Raw genomic sequence first — 12,982 nt, forward strand, 5'->3', positions numbered from 1 at the left:
GTTTTACCGACGGACCAATTTCGTCGGTGACAGTGATGAAATCCGTCGGTGAAAATAATACCGACGTACCACGTCCGTCGGTAAAACGGTCGTCGGTAAATCCCATTTCCGTCGCTAATGCTGTCGCAAATAAAAAAAACCACCTACCGACAGAAACACCGACGGTTTACAGACGGATACGCCCGCGCCAAAAAAAAAGTTTCCCGCGGGAACATTACCGACGGAATAAATTCGTCGGTAATTTCAAGGGTAATTACCGACGGCATTACCGACGGCAAATCTGTCGGTAATTATGGCATGGCTGGTAATTTTGTTGCAACTCTCTGTGTAATACCGACGGATTATATCCGTCGGTGATGCCGTCGGTAATGATGGCATGGATGGTAATTGTTCGGCAACTCTCTGTTAAATACCGACGGATAGTATCTGTCGGTATATCCGTCGGTAGTTATTTAAAATATATATAAAAAATAATTTATTAATTGTAAAAAACCTTAATAAACAAATAGAAATGCATTAAACATTAATAATGTAAAAGTAATGTTAAATAATATTCATTACAAATTTAATGTGTTTAAAAAGCAAAATTAAACTAGAATAGCGGCGGAGCTGGAGGAGGAGGCGGAGGAGGAGGAGGAGGCTGGTTGTTCCCGGGACCATACGGCCAAAAAGAAGCTGCACAAGTATCGTCACTCATCTTTGATCTCATCTCCATGACTATTTGACGGAGCTCATCATAATTCGTCGAGAGTTGTTGATATTGTTGTTTCAACGCAATGAACTCCTCAGACTGGGTGTTCGATACTGATGGAGAGCTTCCAACAGTTGAGACACTACGAGTCGACCGCAAGTTGTCAGCCGTAGTGTTGGAGAGCCCGTAGACCCTATTTTTATCGAGTCCACCAGACGATCCCGCCTCCATCCACAAATCTGGATCGAAATCTGGATGGGTCGACGGATTGTCCCCATATCTCTCCCTCAACCGGCTATTATAGGTCTCCTGAAAATTCCATCGGTAAAAAAATCATCAAATGCAATTCAAGATGCAATTCAAGAAAATAATAACTTACAAAATAAAATGAATGAACGAACATACCACGAAGTGCTGAGCACGGTTGTCCACGAACTGCTGCACCCCCTTTTGGCGGTCTTGACTCCGCACATGCGTCTCTAGAAACAGCTCCATTGGACTCGGTTCACGTCCAAGAGACGCAGCCTGTAAGGAAAAAATAGGTTGAAAGTTAAATATATTATAAGGAACGACAAATTAATTAACGATATATTTCATTAAAATTAATCTTACCATCCGCTTTGCATGTGCGCTGAATGGGACGGATCCGCTAGTGTGCGTGGTCACCAAACCATAAATTTGCCGGTTCCGGTTGTCGGCGCCAGACTGTGAGCGCCGTGAGAACCACTCTGAGGTCACGTGCTCAATATATGCCGTCCATATTTCCCCCGAGATGAATGGCGGTTTGAATTCCTGCCAAACCGCCACCTCATTCCATCCTTCGAGACCGTTATCCCTCGCATGTCTTTTTGATTTTTTTTGGGTGTCATACCAAAAATCACGCAACCTACTTCCATAGTAACAAATTAGAATTTAAAACATAAAATTATAAAACAAAAATAAATATTATTTTCGATGTTACCTAGTTGCCGCGTGATTCTCCCATACCCTCCTCACAACATTGTTGTCCGCCCTATCCCACTCAAATTTGTTCTGTGTATATAAATAATTCATATAAAATAAAAATAGTACAAGATATAAAATTATAAAAATTATTTATTAAAAATTAACACCGACATGAAATCGCTTAAACCATGCATCGATATTAGGTTTCCACTCAGGATGTTTGGAAACCTGGCTCCATTGAAACAATGGAATCTCCATCGACGATTTAAACGCCAATATTATAGTCCTTGCAGCCTCAATGTTTGTGAACCTGAAATTAAATAAAAGTAGTAATTAATATTAATTAGTTGTTCATAAATTATGTTATAAGTATATAAAAAAAAAACTAAAACCTAAACAAACTTACATTGAGAGGTCATCCTTCCATTGTGCCTGGTACTTGCGGGTGAATTGACCCCGCTGTGAAGGCACACCGCTTCTGCGCTGTGAAACCGCGCTAGAAGAGGCAGCATCACAAGTTGGCGTAGATTCCTCGCTGTGATCAGCACCTAAGGATACGTCCTCCTCGCTGCTAGAAGAACTAGCTGCAACCGTCTTCTGACGACGTGCTGTAGATTTCATTCTACGCATCTACACAAATGTATACGAATAATTACATAATTAACTTCGATTATTTAAAAAAAAAATTCGACAGAGTCTCCCCTGTACTGGGGGGTCCCAAGTTGTCGACAAAATCATATTACACTTCCAATTTTATTTCACATCCCGATCCAATCATCCTGGATCTCAACCCAACTCATCATCATCAACACAATATTTTATTCAATAACATCATATAGAATTACAACTATGAACATTCATTGTTAAATTGGTACTAACATTAGATTTAAGTCATACAAATATCCTAAATTAAGATAAACTAATTAAATGCAATTCTATATATATAAATTAACATTTTTAAAATAAATCAACAATAACAATTATATTTATAAATTAACATTTTTAACATAAATTCAACAATAACAATTATAGCAATACAAACAATAATATCCTAAATTAAGATAAACTAATTAAATGCAATTCTATATATATAAATTAACATTTTTAAAATAAATCAACAATAACAATTATATTTATAAATTAACATTTTTAACATAAATTCAACAATAACAATTATAGCAATACAAACAATAATATCCTAAATTAAGATAAACTAATTAAATGCAATTCTATATATATAAATTAACATTTTTAAAATAAATCAACAATAACAATTATATATATAAATTAACATTTTTAACATAAAATTCAACAATAACAATTATAGCAATACAAACAATAATATCAAAACTAAAAAACTAAAATTAATAAATAAAATTAAAAAACTAAAAAACTAAAAAACACTACACAACACACAACATAAACACAAAACAAACAATACACAAAACTAAAAAACATTATATCAATTCAAAATAAATTTGGGAATAAAAAATGCTTACCTTAATAATGTGTTGAATTTAAGATTTTATCTACAAACAATATACAAAACAAAGAACACCAAAAAAAATAATCATAATTAAAATAAAAAAAAGATAAAGATAAAGAAAAAAAAAATACATACCTTTTACAACTACCACCAAAACAATAAAATCCTTCTAAAAGCTAAATATAAATGAGAGAAGAAGAGCAAGGGAGAAGAGAAAGGGAGAAGAGGAGAAGAGAAAGGGAGAAGAGGAGAAGAGGAGAAAATGAACAAAGTGGGGGGATGGGCGGTATATAAAGCAATATTTCCGACGGAAATTAATTGCTGTCGGTGCAATTAATTTCCGTCGGAAATTCCGTCGGAAATTAATTGAAATTCGCACCAAAAAGTTTGGAAATCCCGCCAAACTTTTCGATCCGTCGGCAAATCCGTCGGAAATTCCGTCGGTACGGGTGCAGACGGACACGTGTCACACATGCGTGATCCGTCGGTAATGTCGTCGGTACTGGACGTCGGAAAGTCCGTCGGTAATCGTGCAGACGGACACGTGTCAGACATGGGACAACCCGTCGGTGATTCCGTCGGTATTGGACGTCGGAAATGCCGTCGGAAATCCGTCGGAAATCCGTCGGTGAATGTGGCAAAATCCCGTAATTTGTTTTGCAACTCTCTGTGAAGTACCGACGGTTTATATTCCGTCGGTGAATGTGGCAAAATCCTGTAATTTGTTTTGCAACTCTCTGTGAAATACCGACGGTTTATATTCCGTCGGTAAATCCGTCGGTGAAAAGGTAAATTTTTCTTATTTTTTTAATGTAACCCTCTCAAAAAATCTTGAATTGCAATCTTACAACACACACAACACAATAACAAAGGCTGACCCTTAAAGAAGAATAAATATTTCATGTTTCAAATTATTACATTATAAAAATAAGGCTTTATAACATGTTTAGTTAGTCGGAATTTTCATCTTCGTCCTCTATTGAATTGTTATCATCAGCTTCATCGCACTCTTCAATTTCGTTATAATCTTCTTCAACAACATTCTTTTTTCCACTAGTAGAGCTCAGAACAACATTCAACTCCTCTGCGTCAACATCAACAAGACTATCGTTGAAAACACGAAAATTCGAATTTTCTTCTAAGTCAATCGACGGAGCAACTCAATATGGTTCAACCAACTCACTAGCTTGAAAGACTTCATCTATCACACTTGTGTCTTCGTTCTCATCCTGAACAACCTCGACACGACCCTTGGGTTTTGTTTTTAAAACGGATAACCAATCAACTCTTGATCGGTCCTTTCTAAAGGAAGGGGTGTATGTGTAATAAACTTGTTGGCATTGCTTTGCGAAAACAAAGACGTCGTTTACGTTGCGGTGTCTAGCTTTTGAATTGATTTCAACGAGACCATAGTGAGGATCTACTCTGATTCCTCTGTCAGTTGTGTCATACCAATAGCATTTGAATAAAAACACTCTATTTTGCTCGCTATGATATTGCAATTCGATGACCTCTTCCAATCTACCGTAGTAGTCAACTTCAAACTCACTAGAAGTCGATCCCTTAATACAAACACCGCTGTTGTATGTCTTTCTTCCATGCCCGTATTCTTCAGTATGAAAGACATATCCATTGACAAAATATCCATTATAGCACTTGACTTTTCTTTCAGGGCCCAAACATAGTAAAGACAGTGAAATAGCAGCACTACCTCCCATTTGATAAACCTAGCTTGTAAATTAAATACAACAATAATCAATAAACGGATATTATGTAACATTGACTACAATTAATTACATTGCAAGAGATAATGAGTTTGTGATAGGACTTACATGTGTTCTAAACCATGTGGCAAATTGTTCATCTTGTAATTGAAAGATCTGGGATTCGGTCAGCTGTGAGTTATTGGACAGTAAGTATCGTCGATGTTGCCTGCAAGGTTGTTCCAAAGTATATGAGTGTATGGTATCACAAAACATAAATAGTACACTCTTGACAAAGTTTAAGTCGAACATCCACTTACTTAATAAAAGGTCTAAGCTCATCACAGTTAAATAGGACATAATTGTGTGCTTGTCTGAACTCTATTTCAGACAAATATCTTCCCCTCACGGCATTTTTAGGTGTGGGTCGTCCAGGATTGGAGAATATTGACAAGTTCCCACTTGAATGCACTTCACCACCATCATCATGTCGTGGAACACGGTTTATCCTCGTTCTCAAATGAGGTTCAAAATAGTATGAGATAAATGTTGAGATCTCCTCAACAATATACGCCTCACATATCGACGCCTCAACATGCGCCTTGTTCTTAACCTTTTTTTTAAGATTGAACAAGTATCTGCATATATATATATATATATATTAATAAAAAAATTATCAATTAAAAACATTAAAATAAAAATAAAAACATTTAATTATAAATGTCATAGCAACTGTAATATCTAACCTCTCGAATGGATACATCCATCTGTACTGGACCGGTCCTCCAACTTTTACCTCAAACGGTAAATGTACGGGTAGATGCTCCATTGAGTCAAAAAATGATGGAGGGAATATCATCTCAAGTTTGCATATTGTCTCGACGATATTCTTTTCAAGCCTTTCAATGTGATCAACATTCAACTTGCTGGAGCATATGTCTCTGAAGAAATGACTAATCTCCGTTAGTGCATCCCATATCCCCTTTGGCAACAAATCACGAAAAGCTAATGGGATGAGTGTTTGCATAAACACATGGCAGTCATGACTCTTCATTCCATATAATCTGCATTCCTCCGTATTAACCAGCCTTGATATGTTCGAGGCATGTCCATCGGGGAAACGCAGACTCTTAAGCCATTTGTAGACTAGTAGTTGTGCTTTTTTCTCTAGCACGAAGCTTGCTCTTGGTTTTGCGACCCGTGACCCATCACAAACCAACTCCATATTTTTACGGTTACAGAACAACGCTACATCCAATCTAGCCTTGATGTTGTCCTTTGTCTTCCCCTTCACATCCATGACGGTGTTGAAAATGTTCTCAAACACGTTCTTTTCAATGTGCATGACGTCAAGGTTATGGCGGAGAAGATTGGTCTTCCAATAAGGAAGCTCCCAAAATATACTTCGCTTCACCCAATTATGGGTCAAACCAAAACCAGGAAACTTCTGCTTACCTGATTGGAGACCAAACACAATTTCACCGTACTCTGACACAACATCAAACAATTCTTCACCGGCAAGACGCGGGGGTGCAACATCATTTTCAACTCTGCCAACAAAGAAATCCTTTCTGTTCTTTCTGTACCTGTGGTTATGTGGCAAGAAACGACGGTGACAGTCAAAAAAAGAAGCTTTACCCCCGTTTGTTAGCGTGAATGCCTTGTTGTTCTCCATACAATATGGACATGCTAGCTTTCCATGCGTGCTCCAACCAGAAACCATTCCATAAGCTGGGAAATCATTGATAGTCCACATCAAAGCCGCTCTCATAACAAAATTTTGTTTCCTCGAGATGTCATAAGTCAAAGCTCCAGGGGACCACAACTGCGTCAACTCATCAATCAACGGACGAAGACAAACATCTATATTCCGCCCCGGACTGCTCGGACCTGGTATGACCATAGATAAAAACATGAACTCCGGCCTCATACACATCCCCGGTGGCAAGTTATAAACCGTCAGTATGACCGGCCAACAAGAATAAGGAGCAGCAAATGACCCGAATGGGTTGAATCCGTCTGTACACAACCCAAGACGCACGTTACTTGATTCAGCTGAAAAGGGAGAATGCATACTGTTAAAGTGTTTCCAGGCTTCACCGTCAGAAGGATGAACCATCACTCCATCAACCGCATGGTGTGATTGGTGCCATGTCATGTGCTCAGCAGTCCTTGGTGACATGAATAACCTCTGCAGTCTAGGTGTGATTGGGAAGTATCTAAGTTTTTTATATGCCACGAGAGTCTTCCCTCTACCAGTTCTGGGTTTGTAACGGGAATGCCCGCATGTCATGCACTCGGTCATCTCAGCATTTTCAAGGTAGTATAACATGCAGAAGTTAGGGCATATATCAATTTTCTGGTATCCTAAACCGAGGGGTTTCATCATGGACTTGGCAGCATAGAAGTTCTCTTTCAGCCTGTTCCCTTCAGGTAAAATGCTTCTCGCCCATTCAATAATCTTGTCATAACCGGCCTCACTCAACCCGTGATCTGACTTGATGGTGAACACCTGTGCTACGGCTGATAATTTACTGTGGTTCGTGCAGCCATCCCATAATGGTTCGTCAGAATCTCTCAACAGATCAAAAAACCTTGCTGCATCTGCATTAGGTTCTTCTTCTACGATTGGACATTCCCTGACATTACCTTCACTCATTCTCATTGCATCCATAACCATATTCCTGTAAGGATTACTGTTCTCATTTCCAACTTCATGCATGTTGCTAGCACTAGAAGTTGACCCAACCACCTGTTCTTCCATGCTCTCATCAGGAACAAATAGTTCTCCGTGAGCATACCAACACAGGTAATCTTCCATGAACCCTTTGGTTAGAAGATGCATCGTTACAACATCTTGATGCAGAAACTTTAAATTTTTACACTTCCTGCATGGACACCTAATACCGCCATCAGTAAAATTCCTCGGAATAGATGTTGCGAAATTAATAAAACCCTGGACACCGTTACAATAATCCATCCTCCGCAATCCTTGGGGTGAGTCCCGATACATCCATGAACGATCATCCATGACTTCTATTGAACCTCTATAAAACATAACAAAAATATTGGTTTTCCCCGACATTATCCAACAAACTAAAACAACACTTATGTTAAATATTCATTATCAATTATCAACTATCAACGTTCATACAAACAATTTAACAACTACAAAATTATACATTCATACTACAAGTTTCTTTGACAAATAACAATTAAACAAGTACAAACATTAACAAAATACATATACTAAAACAATAAAATTCACAATTAAATATTAAAACTAAAAAGGATAGATTTACTTATAAAAAAATGATAAAATCTACAAGAAACGGATATTGTGACCACGTACAAGATATAAGAAACTTGAGTGCTCGTGTTGAGAATAATGGAGAGTTTGGGATGGGTGTTTGGCTGCAGTTTGGGAGGGGAGCTGTAGTTTGGGAGGGGAGAGGTGGGATGGGAAAGAAGAAGAAGGAGAAACAGAGGAAGAGAGTGTCGACAGATAGGTGCATATAATGGTTTTTTCCGACGGAATCACCGACGGACTCCTTCCGTCTGTGATTTCGTCGGTGACAGCGCCACGTCATTGTACGGCTATCTCAGTTTGAATCCCTCGGTACTTTCCGTCGGTAAAATCGCCTGACGTCACCACGCCGTTGCATATTTCCAGACGAACTGTATACCCCGTCGGCGAAACCGTCGGTATATACCGACGGAATTGTTCCGTCGGTATATACCGACGGAATAAATCCGTCGGTATATACCGACAGATTTTGAGATGGAATTATTTCCGTTGGTAATAATTACCGACGGAATTTTTCCGTCGGTAATTCCGTTGCTTTTCTCCGGTTTTCTGGTAGTGATATATATATCGATTATCATAATTCATAAGCAAGTTCATAATTAAAGATATTGATATGGTTTTTTTTATAAAAAAAAAAGACAGATCGCATTCAACTAGCTTAGTAATAACATCTAGCCCGATTTTGAAATTGAATATATATATATATATATATATAAAATCTGACAAGCAAAATTAATATGATTAAGACTGGAAATCAAAATGAACACAGAATGAATTAAACAGGGAAGTGCGGCTGGGGATAAGCTTTTGAAAAGCAAGGGAGAACAGACAGTTCTCCTTCTTAGAACACAACTTGTGGTAAGCAATGGCTGGGCGGTTTCCAAACAATTTTCATGAGTAATGCGTTTGTGTGTTTTTACATGGACGTCGAATAATGCACTCTAGTCTAAAGTAGAGTACAGGTGGGCTACTTTTGAGAATACTGGTTGCATCGCAGCAACGTACACGTTAGCATATGCTCTCATATAACTGTCCTGCCTTTATTGAAAACACACACACACACGCATATTGGAATTGATAAATATTAATATTTTTTAGAGTACATGATGCTATCTCATTTTTTTATTCTATTTTTGAAAAACCAAAAAAAAAATAGCAAAAACAAAAAACAAAAAACCCAAAAAATATTTTTTTAATGTAGTTGTGTCATTTTCAGCGTCTTTTCTAAAGAATTTTAAAAAGAAAAAAGAAAAAAAATTATTTATTATTTTAGTGACTTTTTTGTAATTGTGGAAGAGAGGATCAATTCTAAAATTAAAAACTCTCTCATCAAGCAACTCAATTTCTAATCAAATGGTCCACAATCAATTCTTTTAATCCAAGGGTTATTTTTTCTTTGCTTTGCCTTCAAGTTAACAAATGAGTGGTAGATATTTATTCTTGAAATCCAATGATTTGTTTTGCCTTCAAGCCATAAAATATTAATTATACATATAAATAGGTGGTTATATACACATGAGAGAGGGGAGAGGGGAGACCAAAAAAATTAAAGAAAAGCAAAAAAACCATCTTTCTCACATTCTCTCCCCACTCACAAAAAAAAAACCCTAACCTATTTTCTTTACACCAATCATCACAAAATAAAGAAAGGGAAGAAGAGAAGAAGAAAAAGGAAGAGGACCGAACCTTTAACCAAGTAGATCTCTTTCCCTGTATGTTTGTATGTTTGTTTGTCTCACCATTAGTGTGGGAACAAAGAGGGGGAAGAGGAGTATTGGATCTATCGGTTCATCTCCTCTAGCAGCGGCTGTGCGTGAATCCACATGCCAACAATGTAGGTGGCGAGTGGTACATGTGTCTCCACTATTCCAGCAGTCTTCCAGTATATATTTTAGTATACCTTTGATATTTTGAACACCTTGAAAGGTCGATTCATAATCTCTAATTATTTTTTGGACAAATTGCTATAACATTGTGATTTTTTGGAACCAAATGCTTACTATTTTGTATAATATTTGGATTGTTTGGACTATTAATTTGGTTTCATTTGTGTTTGGATTTTTGAAATAATTTGATTATTTGAGTTGAATTATGGGTTTATTTTTTGGGGTTGTGATTGCTTTGTGGACATTAAATACTGGCACAAGAGTTGTGTTGGGATCAGTGTTGATTTTTTGTATTAGCATGAAATTTGAACGAAATAAGTGACATTAATAAACTATGTGTGGATGTTTGGCGTTGTTTGGGTTGATGAATGATAATTTGTTTTGAATTGATATCGTGGTTAAAATGGACATGATAAAAACATTTTATTTGCGTCTTGCCAAATACATCATTAATTTTTAATAATTTTTAAATGTTCGGAAGACAATTTTGCAATCAATTTTGATTTCCCAACCTTTTTTACCCCTCCAGTATTTAATATTTAGAATTATGACCTACACATGAGATGCTTTTTTAATATTAAACAAATCAATTCCCTTCTATTATTACCTATTTTTTTGGGGTCCCTACACAAAAAGAAAGAGGGGGGAAAGAGAAAATAAAAAATTATTAGAAGAAAACTAAAACAAATATATCAGTGAAAAGAGGATATCGAAACGCCCAGAAAATAGTCAAAGATTGGTTGAGGAGGATCAAAAATATGAAGATTGAAATTTGATAGTATATTTCCAACTAATGAAGACCATAATGGCAAAGAAAATTTAATTTGAGGAAAAGAAATTCAAAATTAGATATTTAAGGACTCAGTTAGATTTGGTTGAAAGTTTAATTGAATTTATGGAGGGCTTAATTACAAGAAACAATGATTTTTTAAGTCAATTTAGGCTTTAATTAGAAGAAATTAAAGTTTAAGGGTCGAATTGCAATTTATAAGAGTTAATTTGGTCAAATCAAGGGCTTAATTGCATAAATAATGAAGTTCGATAGGCAATTAAGGACTTGATCAAAAAAATCCAAAATCAAGGACCAAACTAGAAAAGCACATGAATGTAGGGACTGAAATTGACCGAATCAGGGGCCAAATTGAAGAAATTGAAAGTTTGTTCATTAATTAAGGATCAAAATGCACAAATTCAAAACCAATAACCAAAATGAAAAAGGCGGCCAACTTTAGGGTTGATATTTAAGTTGGAAGGGATGAAATTGAATTGATTCTTAAAATTAAAATCTCAATTAAAAACTTAATTGAATAAATTAAAAATTGAGGATTGATTTAGAGACGAAGACTTCTAAGGTTATTTTTAAAATGCCAAAATGGCGTCGTTTTATTTAAATGAAATGACATGTTTTGTGTGAAACGACATCGTTTTGTTTATTGATATAAAAAAAAGAACGAAACAACATCGTTTTGATGGTACTATGTACCATCTTCTTCCCCTGCACTGGTTTTACAGGCGGGGAGGATGGCTTTTCTTCCCTCCTTTGCAGCATGCTTCAACTCCCTCTCTCTTTCCTCCATGTCTCCATTCCACGACATAACTCACGTCCCTCTCATGGCCTGCTCGAAAGGAGTAGAGAAACAGGTCTTTTGAGCGGCTGTAAAGTGACCACCCAGCCACCCTACCCTTCGGTATGCTTTGGACAAGAATAGGGTGGTCAGCTCCCTCTTGCCCCTATATATAAATACCCCCCCTCACCAGGGAGGGCCCTCACCAGGGAGGGGGGGAGAGGACAAAAAAAAAAGAAACAGAGAAAAGAAGGAAGAAGCAAAAAAGAAAAGAAAGAAGAGAGCAAAAAAAATTAAAAAGAAAAAAAAATAAAAGAAGAAAAAACAGAAGCCCTTGGCTTTGCCTATAGAAGAACAATGCCCTCCCCCTAACTATAAAACCAGCTTCTCTCCTTCATTGTTTTGGCAGCGTCAGACACCCTCCAACGACCGTCGATACTAGTTTTGCTTCCACCAACAGTAGCAACTCATTCCTCCTAGTTGCCACCACAGGCAACGCCATCGTGAGCCATCACCAATGTCGCACGTATGCAGTGTCGCAGCGAAAAATCCACTCTCAAATCCTAGAATATTGGTATCCTGGTAAAATCAGGAAAAATGGGATAGACAAGGATTTCTTGTCTTTTATTAGTGGATGGACATAATGGAATGAGAGTCGCCACCTAGTATTTTGGTCACTAGGAACCCTAACTGATCTTGGAGAGTAGGTACGGGAACTGGTTGTGTAAAGGGAAGATATTAGCACCTCAGATATGTCCTACCTAAGGTAGGCTGCATTGTTTAATTGTCTAATAAAATCTAAGATCTTGTCGTGTTTTCTAGTTGTTGGTCCGTCTATGATTTAAGAAAAGTCCTCCTCAGTAAGGAGATCCTTATCTTATCAGGTTAAATCTAAACGTTCTAACATTAATAAAAGAACTACCTTTTTGATATCAAGAATACGCTTTATGTATAAGCGCGTAGTCCTTAATATTAAAAGAAAAAAAAATATTTTTTTTATTTTTGAAATATTAGCTTAGTTCTCATGACTTTAATAAACTGGTTATTAAAGCCAAAATGCATGCTAAAACCCCTTTTTTTTATGAGAATACAATATGATTTTTTTTATTTTTATCTTTGAGAAACTGGCCATATGTAAGAAAGCAAGACACTTTTTTTTTATTTTGCAATGTTTTGACGAAAACCTGATATTTTAATACTGGATTTGTATCTTTACAGTATAAAAATACAAATTAGTGCTAAGCAATATTTAGTAAAACAATTTGTGAAAAATCACAGATTTTTTTGAAATAATTTTTAAAATGTTTTTTTGAATGGGCCAGACCCGGCCCAAAAAGAAACTAGGCCGAGATTAGCCCAATAAAATGCAAACCACCACATAGACTGGCTGAGTCAACCC

The 12,982-nt window shown here is 36.7% G+C and overlaps 1 protein-coding gene across 1 annotated transcript; it reads right to left on the minus strand.

Moving 5' to 3' along the window:
• Positions 1–584: 584 nt before the first annotated feature.
• On the minus strand, positions 585–1,299 carry LOC133693730 (uncharacterized). Its single transcript, XM_062115017.1, has 2 exons — positions 1,097–1,299; positions 585–1,000 (listed from the first exon to the last, which is right to left on the minus strand). The coding sequence occupies exons 1-2, from the start codon at positions 1,184–1,186 to the stop codon at positions 593–595; spliced, it is 498 nt and encodes a 165-aa protein (XP_061971001.1). The 5' UTR covers positions 1,187–1,299; the 3' UTR covers positions 585–592.
• Between the last annotated feature and the right edge of the window lie 11,683 nt (positions 1,300–12,982).

The sequence above is a fragment of the Populus nigra genome, chromosome 1, assembly GCF_951802175.1.
Source record: "Populus nigra chromosome 1, ddPopNigr1.1, whole genome shotgun sequence".
Classification (NCBI taxonomy): domain Eukaryota; kingdom Viridiplantae; phylum Streptophyta; class Magnoliopsida; order Malpighiales; family Salicaceae; genus Populus; species Populus nigra.

Coding starts and splice junctions, on each gene's coding strand:
- LOC133693730 (XM_062115017.1), bottom strand. CDS start 1,186: ATGGAGCTGTTTCTAGAGACGCATGTGCGGAGTCAAGACCGCCAAAAG. Junction 1,001..1,096: donor ACCGTGCTCAGCACTTCGTG/GTATGTTCGTTC, acceptor TGGAATTTTCAG/GAGACCTATAATAGCCGGTT.